Here is a 17,447-nt window from a genome sequence, read left to right as displayed (position 1 = left end):
CATTATTGTTGCATGATATGATAAAGAGAAATGTTTTAAGTAGAAGCATCTTAGTTAAGTGTAAGTGAAAAGATGATTTAAAATTTCTTTTGAAAGTAATTTCCCAGGGCTGGGGATTTAGCTCAGTGGTTTGGTGGCCTGCCTTGCAAGCACAAGGACCCGAGTTCAATCCCCGGTACAAGAAAAAAAAAAAAAAAGGAAGTAATTTCCCTATCTAATAAGTAATGCCATTATTTTATTTACATAAATTAAATCCTTAGTATATTAATTATGCAAGAAAAAGCACAATTGGCCAATAACATAAGACATATTTTAGCACCAAATATATTCTAAAATGTAGATTTGAAATTAAATTCACGTTACAGAATCAAAACAAAAATAGCTTTATGACATTTTTTGGAATTTTTGATTTCTGAATGTATAATTCAACTGGTACTCTGTTTTTAAATGATGGAAAACAGGCTAAGATTTCAGGCAAGTACTTCTTAGAAAAATAATGAGTAGCCTTAATTCCTCAAGATTAAAATGTTGAATTGCACAAAAATCAATACTATAAACTGTATTTTTAGCATCAGCTTTTGAAGAATAAAATTTCCATTAGAAAACCAGAATGTGAGAATTTGGTAAAGATCATTCTGAAGCTAATTCAGAGGAATTATCAAATTTGAATTCATTACTAGCTTGTGATTTCTTTCAGAGGCTTCATGTTGTTAGACAATGGTTCTATGTATATAATTTAAACAGTGTGTTACTACACAAAAGGAAAAGAACCATGTAGGATGGTGGACCTGACAGAATACCCAGGGTTGCTGGGGGTGCGCAAGGACCTGAGCAGAGGAGAGAATGACCGTGTTCAGCACAGGGTCAGTGACCCTGGGCCTTGTTACTCTGTAGACGCTGAGGGGCTCTCATACTCTTCTACTTTCCAGTGTGTGTGTGGGGGGGGTATGTAAATCAATACTTATTTTAAAGTAGAAATAGAAAGAAAAAGCTACACTATTACATGAAATCCCTAGACTGCCTATGTGGACACCAGAGGTCCTAAGCTACCAGCTGAAACATTTAACTTTCTTGACATTTACCATTTTCATGGTCTTTTCCATCTATCCACTGTAATATAAAACAAAAAACTCCCCAGTCAGACATGCTTTTCCCAATACATACCCCCACCACTAGTCCTGCTCTTGCTTTCTGTTTTCCCTTATTAGCCAAATGCCATGAAAAAGTGATTTCAACTTGCTACTTCAGATTTCAACTCATACTTTGCAATCCACTCTAATCTGGTGTCTGCACCCACTCTTCAACTAAAACTGCTTTCACTAATGTAACCAGTGATGTGCCTGTCACCAGGCCCAACGGATACTTTTGAGCCTTGTTTAATCACTCAGCAGCATCTGACTGATCACTTCCTCTTTCCTAACGCAGCTTCATCCTTTGGCTTATGTGACAACAGGGTTTTTCGGTGTCTACTTATGTCTCAGGTTGCTTTTTCTCAAGCTCTTCTTCTAGCTTTACCTTTAAAAATGTTGGTGCTCTTTAAGATCAAGTTCTTTCGTGTGATCTCATTTTATCTCCAGCCCACACATCTCTCCTGAATTTAGCCCCTTATGTCCATTTGCTTATTCAACTAATCCAGTGCATTTGAATATTAAATTCAACATGGCCGAGGTGTAACGCTTGGTCCCATCCCATCCCAGGTGATCTCAACCACAGACCTGCTTCTTTGGAATGTTTTCTAGTTCTCAATAACTAACGCTGCGAGGCACTCACTGCTCATGCCGGAAACATGCTGCCATCCATGATGTGTGCTACCCAACACCAGCAGCCAATCCATGAAGTCCTGTTGATGCTACCTCCCACGTGATTTGCCAACTAGTTCGCTTCTCTTTCTAACCATTATTATCACTTCAGCACAAGCCAACAACACCACCTAACTGGCCTTGGGTAAACACCATGGCTCTGCTCCCGTTTATTATCTACTCTGGGGTATTTTTAAAATTCAATTGCATCACATCATTAGGCTCTGTTTTTTTTAAAAAAAATTTTTTTATTTCTTATCATTGGTAACAGGATAAAATTAAAGATCTGTAATAAATGCCTGTAGGTCTGGCCCTTGCCTCCCTCTCACGCCTCTCTCTCCCTTGTTCTTTATGTTAAACACACAATTATTCATCTTCCTCAAAAACTACTATGCTTTTCTACCTCAGAACCTTTCCTTTTAAGGTTTTCCTTCCTCTACTAGAGGAGCTGGCAAACTTTTCTAGGGGTAGGGCAGAGAGTAAACACATTAGGCTTTGCAGACAAAGAGGCCACAGCCAGTGACTTAACTATTCAACCCTGACACTGTGGCATAAAAGTAGCCATGAATGAGAACAACTATGTTCTTAGGCCATAAAAAATGGGCTGTCCGCCGAGGCACAGTTTCTCAATTCCTGCTCTAGAAGGCCAATAGTCCCCACACCATCACTTACAGATTTAAGTGTTACTTTCTCTCTGAAAGTTTCCCTAATCAGGACAAGTCCCCTTATTAGATGTGCTTGTACCACAAAGTATATTTCTTTTTTATAGAACTGGTCATAATTGTAATTAATCAGACACTGATGAAATTCTTTTGCCAATATCTCTCTTCCCTATAAGGATGTAAGCTCCATCAGTGTGGGAACCATAGGAGCTCCTTTCGCTATTTTATTACTACCACATGGTAAAGAACAGGACACATAGCAGTAGTCAATAAATATTTGTTGAAGGAGTGAATCATGAATTTGCACTTTCACCTTCAGTTGGCAGGTTTATCTTTCCAAGCCTTAGTCCTTCATTTGGAAATGGACCCAATACTGTAATAACAGTTACTTTCCAGACTTGATTCAAGGTACATAATGCAGATGTACTTTTTTGCCAAGTCTAATGCACTACAACAACATGGAAAGAAACAGAAGCCAGGCACGGTGGCAATGCCTGTCATTCTAGCTCTCAGGGAGTCTGAGACAGGAGAGCAGCAAGTTTGAGTTCTGCCTGGTCAACTTGTAGTGACCCTGTCTCAAGATTAAAAAAAATTAAAAAGGGCTGTGGAGCTAGCTCAGGGGTAGAGTGCCCTGAGTTCAAGCTGCATATAGGATGGGCAAAGCGTTGGATGTATAGGACAGGAGCAAACTAGGCCCTTGTTCAAAATCTTCTCTCTTGTTTTCTTGGCACTCTAACTAAGAATGATCTTTCTTTTTTCAAAGGGCCAAAACCACAAAACCAAACAAAGAAGACTATCGTGGAGACCATGTCTGGCCTGCAAATTCTAAAATACTTACTTTCTCGACTTAAAAAAAAAAATTTGCTGAACCCTGACCCTAAAACTGTTGCTGAATTTAAGTAAATATTTTAACAAGTGAATGAATGCTATAATATTATAGTAACTAAAAAACTACTATGTTCTGCTTTTTATCTATTCAATAAAGTAATTAAAATTATAAATATACAGTACTCTCCAGCCCTCTAATGCTGTTTATTTTAAATTAAAAGAATGAAAGGAGTCTACACACATTTCAGCTTTCCCTCAGTTATATCAGTAACTGTTTCCGATGCAGGAGGCTGGAAATAGAATGGAGATGGGATGGTGGAGCCACCTCCACTGGAAGACTGGTTGTTGCTGCAGTAACTCGATTTCTGTGCGGAAATCTTAGTCTACAGAAAGCAATTCACTGTTGGGTATAGAATACTGGGATCTTTATTCCTTGAGCATCCATTATCATGGAGACATTAGAAGTGGCACATCCACACACAAAAAATTAAAGGCTCTGTTAACTACCAAAAAGAAATCCCACAACACTGGACCAGAAGAAAACTTTGAAGTCAAAAGACCAGGATTCAAGCTTGAATTTTTACCATTCATTCCCTCTGCAACTTTGAGCACACTACGAATCTCTCGTTGAATTTTTTAAATATAGAGAAACAAGTAATAGTTGCTAATGACATTTACTAGGTGGCTATTGTTTAGGAAATGATATTTAGCAGGAGCCTTTACTTGACCTTTATATAAAAATGAGCATTATCAGCACCAATATATGAGTGAAGAAACATGCTCAGGGAGGCTGGGTGACTTGCTCAAAGGAACACCACGAGAGAGGGGTGCAGGGTTCGGAGTCCATTCTTGACTTTAGTAACCTCTGATGAATTATTTAGTCTCTTTAGACCCATTTTATGTCCTATCTTACACAAAGCGTGTAAAACCTAATTCACAGAAGAAAAAAAGTTGAAATTCTATACTACAGTTTGCCAACCTACACCTTAAAAGTAGATGGTTTTCCTTCCCTAGCCCATGTTAAATCTAATTCTATGTCTTTAATAAAAATGGAATGTGTTCTCTCTGCATACAAGAACAACCTACAATGAGGAAGCATAATCACAAAAACATTAGATTTTGAGCATATTCCTGGAGTACCATAATCATCCTAATTTCTACTTATTCTGCACACTCTGTGGATCAAGCACAGTCAACATATGACACATCAGCTGATCAGTAGAGCTTTGTTACCTCTCCTTCATTGTCTCATGTACTCTCCCATGCTGGACACACTGTTCCTCCAGTTCATTATTTCTCCTCTGTAACTTCTCCAGTTTATGATGTGTATATATTTTTTCTTGACTCAGCAGAGCTATTTCGGATCTAGAAAGGTTAAAACAGAGAAATAATGGATATTAAAAGTTCTTATAACTAGAACATATTTTTATTGTATAACTCTATCTTAAATGTCAGCATACTAAAATTATTTTATATAAAAGAAAATATTCAGAAACTTCAAGGTGCCCAGTAGGGATTCAAGTGTTAGACAAAAAAATACACACAAGAACCCCCCGCCCAAAAAAAACATATTCTGTCAGAAAATGCTTTCTCTAAGGAACAATTCAAAAATTATAATGATCAACTATTTTTAAAAAGACCATCACTTACTGAACAAATATTTACTGAGTGCTTACTATAGGCCAGCCACCAAGCTGTTAAAGAAGCAGTCCCAGGCCTAATTTCTATAACAGAGTTTCTTTTAGTTAACATAGCCAATTTAATGGCATATGGTTGAATATCAAATAGTTCTGTGATAGTTAATTTTATGTGTCAACTTGGCTGGGCCACAGTGCCCAGATATTTGGCCAAACACTATTCTGGATGTTTCTGTGAAGGTGTTTTGTGGATGAGATTAACATTTAAATTAGTGGATTTGAGTAAAGCAGATTCTACTCCACAGTGTGGACAGGCCTCCTTCAGTCAGTTGAAGGTCTGAATAGAACAAGGGCCAACCTCCCGTGAACAGTGAGGGTCCCTGCCAGCAGACTGCTTTTACCCTTAAACCACAACTCCTCCTGGGCCCCTCAGGCTTCCCAAGGGTCCACAATTGCAGACACCAACCTCTTAAAATGATTCTTTTTCTTATTTTCCCCTTTTCTTCCCTTATTTCTTCCTTCCTCCTTCCCTCCCTCCCTTCCTTCCTTTCTTTTTCTTTTCTTTTTCTCTTCTTTCTCTCTAAGTATTGAATGATCTAGGTCCAGGTCAATCTAAGTCTAAATCAATCAATCGATCGATAGATCACTGTTGTTTCTGTTTCCCTGGTTAACCCTGGTCAATATAAGCTCTGAAAGGCCTGAAAATGAAAAACAGAACCCTTTTGTCCTGTGACCCCTCAATCAAGCTAAGCAGTGACAAATAGTATAAATTTTTAAAAGTTATTTTTTCTGACATTTACTTCCATATTTCTAATTTTAGTATATGTGTTGCTGAAGCGAGCACAATTTCCATATTTCTAGATATGTTCAGACAACTAACTCTTATTCCATTAATGATGAGATTTTTGCTGACTTATTATGACAGTTAAAGATTAATTTCTTTTACATGCCTCCCTCCTTTTTTGCCCAGCTCTCAGTATAATTACCAGTATTTCAGATGAGGTTCAATTAATGTATTTACACTATCAAAACTACTTAAATATTGATCCTTGCTATCCTAGTAGTATATTTGCACTGTGTACATTAATTTTCTCCAAATTAGTGGGTGGGTGATTACGAAGCCATCTTTTCTGCGATGGGAGACTAGCCGAGCATCACCATCTTTCTTCTCACTGTGGTCATTCTGCTCTTGGGTACAACCTGGACTGTCTGTGGCCTCGGAGGTGGGTGGAAGTAGAGAGTGAGAATCTCACCTTTCAGAATGCAGGCTTTCTCTTAATCCCTCTATTCTACCTTCTGCATTCCTGGTGTAGCCAGGGGTCTCTGGCTTAACCTCTTCAGAGAGAAAGGCCCTAGGTCTTCTGTGTGGAGAAGGAACAGTCATCTGGCTGCAAGGCGTGGAGATGGAGTCTGTAATTTTGGTTTCTGCCCTATGTTCTACTCTTCTGTCTTCTCAGTATATTTGGAATTGAGAGCAGTTTGTTTTGCCTATACATACGCCCTATGTAGACACAAGATTCACCTTTCTCCACTCTGCTGAGCCAGGTACTTCCCCCAAGGTTTTCTGTCTTCACATGTATTTTATTTGGGGTCACAGATACCTTTTCTGGTGGTGGCTGATGTTCTTTGGGGCAGATGACAAAGCAAGTCTCAAAATTAGGAGATCAGAAAGATATCTAAGAAAAATTGTATCCTTGTCATTTTAAAAATTAAGCTCTGAATTGTTGCTCACTGCCACCATCTCCTCATGCCTGACTGCCTCAACAATTAGAAAGGAAGATTTAAAATTCTTCTATATTATCAATAGTTTCCAGGTTAATGATTATCTTATTTCCTAAAGTTTACAGACCCTTTATGTAAAACTGATATCCTCCAAAGGAAGGATTTCTCTTTTCAGTACTATCCTTCCTATTTTTTTTTAATCAATAAAGGCTCTGGATTTGCTAAAGGAACTCATACCCGAAAACCAAGCTACTCAGAGGAATGGATCACTCTCTTGATTTTAATTCATTCCTCACTTTGTTTTCATCTTTTTCAAGTGTCATCCCAAAGGAAGTTTGTGCAGGTTAATATCTTTCAGTTCTCAATATGTCAGCACATTTTTTGAAACTACCTCTAGCCTTTGTGCATACATTAGCTTATAATTTATTCTCTTGGATTGTGCTCTAAGCTTCATCTTTCTTAGAGATTGTAAGTGAGAACATGGCCTGTTTTATTTTCAAGTTTAGATCAAGTACTCATTAACATTTGCTTCTCTTAATAAGAATGTACTCTTATTTGAAATATCCTGATGGTTAATAATTTGTTTCTCCTTTCAAAGTCACATATAATGTAAAAAACTTAGTAGTAGTTATAAGATTTTAAGTTAGTACTCCTTCCAAAATTATTATCTCTTATTATATTACACAGTAAAATAAATTCCAAAAGAAGACAAAAATACCTTTATGCTAGATAAGAAAAAAACACAGAACATTTATTTGTTGTCAGGAACTTTCCAAGCAAAAATGTATTTTTTAAAGGAAAAATATCACAAAAGAAAAAAGATTCTACAATATGAAAATATAAAATTTTTATATATAAAAATCTTATACAGTATTTGAAAAAAGATTTGTATGAGGATATTCATTGTAGCACTGTTTCTAGAAAAAAAGCTTGCTTTGCAACTCAATATCTGGAAAGATAACTCAGAAATCTATCAATAGGAAACTGATTATCTTCTATAATAAGAGATCAAGATAGTATTATGAGTATGAGGCTATTTACAAGTGTAACTTATTGCCTTAAAGATACAGCATTGTACAGCAAGGAAAAACTTTAAAAATTAGCATGTATAATATAACTTCATTTTATAACTTAAATATCTTTTAACATTCATACCAAATATTAATATCAATTATTTCTGGATAGTAGGATTACAAGTATTTGTAATTTTCTTTATCCATTCTTTTTCACATTTTAGGAATTTTTACAATGGACATATTTTTAAAGTTATTTTTATTTTTTAAAATGTTTAATAAAACAAAAAATGTAAATACTGACAGCAGAGGAAGTTGGTTGAAATGGGATAGATAAGAATTCTCTGTACATTTACTTAACTTTGCTGTGAACATAAAACTCTTCTAAAATTAAAGGTATTATTTTAAGAATATAGATAATTAGGAAAATGTTTACAAAAAATAAGACAAAAATGACAAGCATCATTAAACTGCTAATGCCACTTCAAAAGATTACAATTCAGAAAAGTACAAAAGCCATGAAAAATATTTGCAGAAGAAGAAACAGAAGGGTTCAATAAATATTTGTAAAATATTGTTTCAATATCATTCAAAGAAAAAAATATTATTCAAAGAAATGCATCCTAAAACCAAATTATATTGTCAGATATTTTTTGCATGTTAACTCTATAACAACTAGTGAAATCCATCCTTTACTTTATTGAGCTCAATTAAGTGAGAAGATAATTGTTCATTTCCTTTTCTCTGTGACGTAAATATGAAGTTTAATGATTTACCTAAGGTCACCCAAATAGCGATTAGCTAGGCTTTCCAACTATAAAGCTGTGGGTTCACCTACTGCGCAATATTGTTTCTCGCTTGTTTGTAAATCTCTTGCTTTTTAATGTCACTAAGGACACAAGCACATACATAGGGACTAGAACTTAGTATAATACTTAACTAACACACAGTAATACCATTACAAGGATTCATAATCTTTGGACCAGCAGTTCTTTTTTAGATTTCTCTACTGAGAGAAATAACAAAAATTCAGACTTCTGTACAGTGATAGTTATATTGTTCATAAAATTTAAAAATTGGAAACTTCTTAAATGTCTAATGAATTATTATGCATACAGATGATTCAATTAAATTTTGTTTCCAGAGTGTTTATTGATGTAGAAAAATGTTCATTAATGAGATATTAAGTAAAAAGCAGATGCAAGACTCTACTTATCATAATCTCAGTCATAATATAAATGTCTGTGTACATAATACATTTACATACATATGGAAGATGAGTCAAAGGAAATATGTTAAAAGGTAGCAATAGTCATCTCTGGATGGTAATGCCACAGGAATTTTTTCCTTAATTCTTTTTTGCATTTTCCAAATTCTCAACCTTGAAGATGTCTTACATAATCAAAAAATATAAATGCTATTTGTAAAGTGCACACTGCTATCAAGTGTTACTGTAACAATCTTTTTCTGCTTTGCATTATTTAAAATTTATAGTGGTAATTTTCCTGCTAACTCCCATTTGTCCACTAAAAATTGGGTATATGTGTGTGTACATTTTCCTTTACCTCTACAGAGCTCAAAATACAGTCATGGAATAATTGATTTGCAAAGTTCAAAAAATAAACTTACAAGTTTCTATGTTAGTTTTGAGATATATTTGTGGCATGATTGTCCTAGCTTCATATAAAAGGATAATTGACTCTAATCCATTTTCATAGAAAATGTAGCTATTTTCTGGCTTTACAGAAGCATGGATTTTTCCTTGGATTTTTATGTACCAGTTACATTGTGTAATTGCATTTGCATGAAATAGAAGATACTTTACTATAATTCAGATTACAATGATAATTGCTTTTAAAAGGAAAATATGACACCTTAATTTTTAATTCTTTTAGATTCTGGTTTGACTTTTGGTAACAATTAACAGAAGGCCATAATCCTCCTCTTACAGAATATAATTTTTGTAGTATCCCAACCTAATATCATCTAAACATGCAGGGGAAAAAATATAGTTCAACCGGGTGTGTGTTCTTTACTTCAATTAAACTCACACAGTTGGATACCTACTGTTGCCAAAACAGTAATATAATTTATACATTATAGTCCACACAGTAAAACTACACTAAAAGTCATTTAACAATATTTATAACACCATAAAATACAGTGTTAAAATATATGAACTGCAATATGTACCAAAATTATAAAATTTGTTTCTCATCATCAGTGATTAAAACCAGGATCATTGCTCTAGCTTCAATACTCACAACCCTGGTGACAGATTAGAATTCAAATCTTAATGATCAATTTACAATTAACAAGATAGAAGTGAAACAAATTAAACCAACCATTATATATAACGAGACCCCATGGACTCCCATTGTTCCTCTTAATTACAAAACGCAAATCACAAATACACAATGGGCAGTGTTAGACATCAATCCACAAGCCTAGCAACCCAGAAAGTGACAATGACGGAAAAGAAAGAAGAGAAGCAAAACCACGTAGACCTCGGTTCTGTGCTCTTTCCTGTTCTTTCAGTGCGCAAGTGGAGAAAGACTAAGACCTAGCACATACTTGATCTCCAGTACACAGGGTCTCCACTCCAACGCTGGCAGAGACTCACTCTCGGCCAGTGCCCAACCTTTCGAGCTCTTCCCAGGCCAGGTTTTAGATCGCACTGCAAATCACACTGCTATTTTACTGCTGATTCATCTTAGTGCCCGGGGAGAGGGAACATTTCCTTCAGTTTGATAAAGAAAAATCACAGTTGTGTGGAAGATATTTAAATATCTCTATTTACCTCCCTCAGAAACAGCCTCCTAACTGCAATAAGCTTTCAGAGTACTGGGGAATACAGACGAAGGGTGAGCTGAAGTTTATCTGTGCTTCAACTAAAATCAGCCAGAATGTCTGCCTGGTGCCAATTAAAAGCAAAATGGAATTAATTCTCTTGCCTGATGGTCAAAAACAAGCTGTAAAAATGCACAGAATCGGCATTTCATTTTGGGTTTTAAAATGGCACATGCCTGCCATTCACAAAGCCTGGGGTTGCAGACACCACTCCACGCACGGCATGGAGTCACGGTGGCAGCGAGAGAGCGGTGCTAATCGCTATGGAGGCTTCCAGAGAACAGAAGCGATCCTCACTGTCACAATGCGACTTACGGTCTCCGTGGGGAGAAAACACGTACCACAGACACACACAGAGGTACCACTTCACAACGTTTTCACAGAGCAGCCTAGCAGGAGGGTGGGCAGAGAGGACGAGGATCTGGGCATGGTGAGCCGAGCCCAGGCTGTCAGCTTCCCTAGTGATTCTGCATGGGCTCTAGTCAAGTGACTGGATCTGTGCAGAAAAAAGCTGATTTTTAAATAGTAGGAGTCCATTTGGTTAGTGTGGCACTTTGAATAATATAAAAGCCTTAAAGAAATGTTGCTACTAGGGAAAGGCAAGGAACAAATATGTTTTAAATTACTGATCAATAAAAAACAAATACACCTGCTTTCAGGGAAAATTTTACTGTGGCACTCTGAGGAAAATCTGGACCATGGTTACCATATGGATTAGGTACTTATTTTGGAGACTGAGTTGCCACAATGACCAAACTTTAGAACATTTTCCACAGTTCAAAGCAGAAGGGAAATTATTTATCCTAAAAGTTTGGTATAGGGAATGCGGAACCACATTCTGGGAGGGCTTCTACAGGGCTTATTGATGTTATAGTTTTTATTTAAAAAGAAACACTCTAAGCCCTTTGAGTTTTATAGGTGGTTTCAAAGCAAATGGTAATATCAAAGTAGAATGCTACATTTGGCATGAACAAGTTGCTGAAAAATGTTATATTAGGAAGCCAGGGAGAAACAAGTCTAAATCAATAAAAGATTAAAAGCAAACAACCCTAAAAATCACAGTTTACCCTACCTACTCCTCTTCTGTGAGGCACACAAAGTGTACTTTTGTAAACTTTAGGGGATCTTAAAAGATTTTAAAATAGTAATTGATCAAGTGTTTACTACTCTCCAGGCCTTAGTTTCAAATCAAGCTGTAGTTATAATAGGTGCTAATTTTAATTCGTCAGATTTCTCAAGCAAAATGCCAGAGCAAGACCTGCACTATAACCAGATCCACCTCTTCCTGATGCTGCTCTACCCTTCAAAAGGTTTTCACTGTAATACAGACTTTATGTTTATCAGGAAAAGGCAGTAGAAGTCTGGTGAAGAGTTTGCCAAATGATCAGTCAAAACCCTTAAAGACACATCACCAACGACAGCAACAGCAGCTAGTGTGTGTTACTACAGGTCAAGCGCCATTCCAGCTGCTTCACACAGTGGACTTCCATATTTGTGTGCTCTGAATCCATTTTTAAAAAGAGTTGACCAACTGCAGACTTTGGGATCCATGAGGGTTCTGAGCCAAACACCACAGATACCGAGCAAGACTGGTACGTGCAAGTATGGATGTTCTACATACACAGATCTCATTCCCACCACATTCCTGCAATATGGTTTTAGAAACAATTCTACAGAGGGAGAAACAGGTTTGGGGAGATGAGGCAATGTACCCCAGGTTACACAGTTAAGTGGCAAACCAAGTTTCAAACACAGTTCTTTTTGAATTACAAAATGTTTGTTCCTACACATTGCTATCACAATTAAGGAACAGGTTGACAGAAGACACAAGTCTGTTTGTTTCATTCATTCATTCCTCACTCAATAAATATGTATTGAATGCCATCTATGTCAGATATAAAGTAACACAACATTCAATTCATAAAGTTGTGGTCAGGAGTTGGAGGAAGCATAACAAGAAAAGCTGGAGGGATGCTGATGTTGAGGTGTACAGAACAAGTTCTGGAGGAGGATCTGGAGGAGGCTAGAGCTATAGGAGGGAAAGCGGGCCCAGCAGCATGCGGTACAGGTCAACCTTGGTTCTCAGGTTAGCTATTGTATGCCACATGAGCTGGCTTCAGACAAATTTAAGGTTACTGTTTTCCTTCCTAACAGTTCTCAGCATTGACACTGTGGCCTGAGTTCTCTATTCTCCCTTTCCCTCTTTTCTTCCTCCCTCCCTTCATCTTCCTCCTCCTCCTCCTTCTCCTCCGTCTTCCTTTTATTTCTCCTTCTCCCTCTCCTTGTCTTTCTTCTTCTTTTCTCTCCCCCATCTGTCTTCTCTCTTCTGTTCAAGAGAAGGGATCTCACCATGTTGCTCAGGCTGGCCTCAAATTCCTGGACCTAAGTGGTCCTCCTGCGTCATCCTCCTGAATAGCTGAGGCCACAATGTATGCCACCCTGTCTGGCCAGCCTGAATTTTTCATAGTAGTAGATATAAAATACTGCAATTATTGTAAGAAAGACTGTTGACATGAGAATCACAAAGGTCTAGCTGAGAACCTTAGTTCTCTGATTCCCCAGTTATTTAGACTAGCTATTTTGGTTTTCTTATTGGTAAAACAAGGTAAGAATTCCTGTCTCAAGCTGTTGTGTGTATCAAGCACCACTGTCTCCTTAATTTCCCTAATTATTTGGTGTGAAGGTACCTTTTGTGTGTTCACAGAAGACTGTGATAATGGGTTAAAATCTACAGTTAACTATATCAACAGAAGATTTTAAAACTGCTTTACGTACTGTGTCCTTTATAGACTAACTGCCACCTTAACCTTTGTTTTCTGAAACTTCATAATTTTCAAAACCAAACATTAAAGCAGTCAAATAATGGTATGAGTACATAACTATGAAAGATATCAATGTGTCTGAACAAACAATAAAGAAAACATCCATAGGGAGAAAATATTTTCACAGGAAACATATCAATAGATAACTAATTTGAACATTAGATTATAACATCAGGAATGCTGTTTTTTAGGGAAAAAAATTATAGTAATCAAACAGTGCTCTAAAAATACTGTATAACTTTACCTACCTGCTTTTTTGAGAGATCTGCTCCAGTTTCTTGACTAATGAACAGCACTCTTCCTTTAACTTTATCAAAAATGTATTCTGGGAGGTCATCAGAGAATACTGCTCTTTTTCTAGAAATAACAACAACCCCATCAACATCAGATGTTTGTTGCTGTAGCTCTGCAATGCTTCCAAATGCAAAAAAAGTAGTGAAGTGTTTTAGATCACTACCTATTTCCTAGAAGCCACTAGATTACTTTCAGTGTCACAATTTAAAGGATCTGGTAAGACAGAATCTTGTGAGACATTTATTTTTATGATAAAATTATACAGCAGCAACATTTTTGATCATATCAGCTTGGTGCAACATTTTAGTTTAGCATGTTCATAAACTGTCAAATACCTCAAGCAGAGTCATAGATGCTTATATCTTTGTAATATGCAAGATATTATATTTTTATTTTGACAATTTTACTATAAACAGTGTCAAAAAATCTTACAACCAGATAATTCGAAACTAAAATCATCGAGGAATTTTCCTTTACACTGTAATTCATGCTTTATGTTTCACATTTGAGCAGTGTTTACCAGCACCTCCCCCGCTTCTCTAATTATGAAGATGGAATATACAATTTCCCCTAGAATTTGGAACTTATTGTCAATAATGTGTGCTCCAGTGGAGTTCTGGTCAAAGAAATTGAAGATGGTGGGGTGTGTGCGTGTGTGTGTGTGTGTGTGTGTGTGTGTGTGTGTGTGTGTGCACATGTGCACACATGTGCACAGATGCAAAATAAACGAAAGTGTTTATAAGGCGCATTGAACAGTTGAAAGCTCAGATTCTGCCTAAAACTCTTGATCACCAGGCTCTTGCTAGCATGGGGGCAAACAATAATTTACCCCTGTAATTCTCTCTTTGCTTTTAGTGTAAAAACATCTACTGAATCTGGTAAACTTTCATTTCTTCTGGCCAAATGCTGTGAGAAGAAAATCCCTACTGAAAGTACAAGAGGGAACTGTGAGTCATGGTATTTGCTTCTTTATAAGTAAATAGATTATTTAATGTATTTCATGTTAGGGATTTTTCACCTACGAAATGAGAAATTTTTTTACTGTGTCACCAAATACAATATACATTAAATACTGTGACCATTACCTCTCTAAGTATAAGGCTTAAATAGTCCCTTTATTCCTTTTCAATTTTACCTAATGATTGTCAAAAAGCACATAGCATACAAAGCAAAATAAATCAAGGCCCTAAAATTAAGCAACATTTTTCTGGAAGAGACAGGATCAATTAAACTTTTTTTTTAATAGTACAATCAGCATGAAGTATGTGGTGTGGAATTATAATGACTGACACTGTCTTGTTTTGACTAACACTGTCTGTGAACACACAACTCAAAAGTGAAAGGAAGTACATACTGCTCTGACTGAACAAATCAAACTGCCTATTTTCAAAGTGCATTTTACTTTCAAATTAAAGGTAAAGAGTTACTGGCCAACTCTGTCTGCAGAATAGTTGCCAATGTGATGAAAGATGGCAATTTTTAGCCAAGCTGCCAGCTGTGGTCAATGCCTTGTATTAGTGAATTTTAACAACAGTTGTGAGAACTTGAAGAATGCAAAGGATTAAACATCACTCTAGATTGGATTGGGGGAGGTGGGGAAATCATACAAATGCTAAAAATGTTCGAAGCTGCAAAGATTAAATAAAGGAACATATCAATTTGGAGCCACTGAATTACATCCAGCTGCGACAGTGAATTAAGAACCGATTAATGGCTAAAGCTTTTCTCCAGTTTGGATGCTGAAGCAAACTCATTAGGCTTTTAGAGTAGCTATAATGTGTGTACTGTGGGAACTGTTCAATGCTATTCAGGAGACTCTAACTGTAAGCTCAGAGCATTTCCCGCAGAGCTTCTGATGCTATTTTCTTTATATAACATGTGTGCCTGAAAACCCAGCCAAAAACAAGCCCTTTGTTTTTCTACTTTGTTGTGGTCTCTCTCAGCTTTACGTTTCTTGAACACAGGTAAATAAACTCATAATCCAGATGGTGCAACAGATGTGAGAGCAGCACTCTGAAATCAACAGACAGTGGGCAATACTTTCCATTTTCTCTTTTAAACGCTAACTAATATGTAATTCGGAATCTCCGGTGTAGTTAGCATCTGCTCCCTTCGGCCAGCCAAAGGTTACAGGTGTTCCTGATGTCATTTCACAGTAAGGCGTGGGCCCGGCTTGTGAGCGAGTGCCCAGGCTCTAATCTTTCCCTACCACCTACCAGTTTTGTCATGCTGGGCCTCCATTTGCTCTATCTTCTGTGTCAGCTCCTGCTCTCTTTGCTGGGCCTGAAGGGCTTGGGCCTTTGCTTCATTGCTAAGGCTCTGCTGAATGCTATCTTTTTCCAGTCTGCAAAACAGAGAGGAGACATACAGAAATGTAACCTGCAGATGCACAAACCTGCATCGTTTTCCCTATGGATCACAGAAAGCTGATGTTAGTAAATTGTTAAGCATAACAAGAGAACAATCTTTGCATGGATCTAACCTTCAACCCCAGGAGAGGAAAAATCCCAAGGACTTTTCTTACACTGTTAAATACATGCCCCAAGACCAAATGAAGTAAACAAAGTGGCTCAACATTTAAAAAATCAGAACAGGTAAACAGTGATATTTTATAATTTTAAAGCACACATACTGTTTTTTCTGTAATATTTCTTTCTGTTTTGTGCTACCAATTAATCTTTCATCTTCTAAATGGTCAATAAGATCCTGGAATTCTGTGAAGAGCGTGATTTAATTCCCAGTTTAAGTAAAACTTTCATTCTTAAAATTTAGGCTTCATGGGCCACTTCCAGAATTCCTCTGAAATTTAAAATGGAATCTCAAATGTAGTGTAGGACACTATCTAGAGGCCAGTGAATTAGACAGGGTCACATGCATATTTTCATTAAATACTTTCACACATTATGTGAATAGAAGAATGAAAATGTGTAACTTCCCTTAGCACTTCGTAAGAAAAATCTCTCCTGGGTCATATTGAAAAGCTTCTCTAGTCCAAGATAACACCCCATCCTACTGCAGCAGGACTCATTCCTTAGGCCATTATCCAACCCCAACGACTCCCAAAGACAGGACTTCCTAAGCAATTACAACACGAGCCATGCAAAAGACCTCCTTGTGGTAGCACCATGGGTACTTCCAGTGCATCTGTGCCACCCATGTGTACACATACATGTGCATGCACACATACACACACACACACGCACACACACGCGCACACACAAAGATGATTCTCCAGTAAGTGCTATGAAGGTTTCCTTCTATTAAATGACTTAAATTTTTTCTAACTCCTGATCTCCTTGTGGGCATTTCTCAACCATGCTGCTTTAGTTTACTAATTGAGATATTTACTGCCTAGCCTTTGCCAAACTAAAAATAAACAATTCCATAAAGCTATCACTACCAGTCTATGTACCGCTGTGGAACTTCAATTCACTGGTTTCTAATTATAAAGCAACATAAGGAAAGCCTGCATTGAAATTGGTCAATGCATGTGGTAACGTTGTAGTGTAAAATTCTAGAATGAAAATACACCCACACCTCACTCAAATGGAATCATCGGGGGTCCACACTAAATGTGAAAAAAGGTCCCTTCTGGTCGTTCTAACAACAACACCCCTTGGATGTGGGCCAAGGTCTCGTCTCACACTTAGTTCCAAACTAGTATATTGTAACAAATGGAGAGTCAGACGAGGATACTTTTTGCCTCCTCCACCACACCACTCATTTTCTGGCTATATGGATCACTGCACATGTTTCCTCCTCTCCTGGAATGCCCCCTGCCCATCACCCAATCCCCTGCATGATGGACACTATTTCTTTA

At 37.0% G+C, this 17,447-nt stretch overlaps 1 protein-coding gene across 15 annotated transcripts in view; it reads right to left on the bottom strand.

Annotated features, from left to right (window-relative positions):
- Sdccag8 (SHH signaling and ciliogenesis regulator SDCCAG8) overlaps nt 1–17,447 on the bottom strand; it is a 200,243-nt gene that overhangs the window by 59,458 nt on the left and 123,338 nt on the right. For all 15 annotated transcript variants that reach the window (XR_002025980.2, XR_783991.2, XR_002025982.2 and 12 more), the window contains exons 14-16: nt 15,844–15,971; nt 13,582–13,690; nt 4,523–4,654 (exon numbers count right to left, since the gene is read on the bottom strand). Coding sequence is in view for 5 of the 15 variants with exons in the window: in XM_010642586.2 (XP_010640888.1) it covers nt 4,523–4,654; nt 13,582–13,690; nt 15,844–15,971 (369 nt within the window). In the remaining 10 variants the exon portion in view is untranslated. The remainder of the gene's footprint in view (nt 1–4,522; nt 4,655–13,581; nt 13,691–15,843; nt 15,972–17,447) is intronic.

Source organism: Fukomys damarensis, unplaced genomic scaffold (assembly GCF_012274545.1).
Source record: "Fukomys damarensis isolate Sample0158 unplaced genomic scaffold, DMR_v1.0_HiC HiC_scaffold_11, whole genome shotgun sequence".
Classification (NCBI taxonomy): domain Eukaryota; kingdom Metazoa; phylum Chordata; class Mammalia; order Rodentia; family Bathyergidae; genus Fukomys; species Fukomys damarensis.
This window is presented reverse-complemented; position numbering and strand designations above follow the sequence as displayed.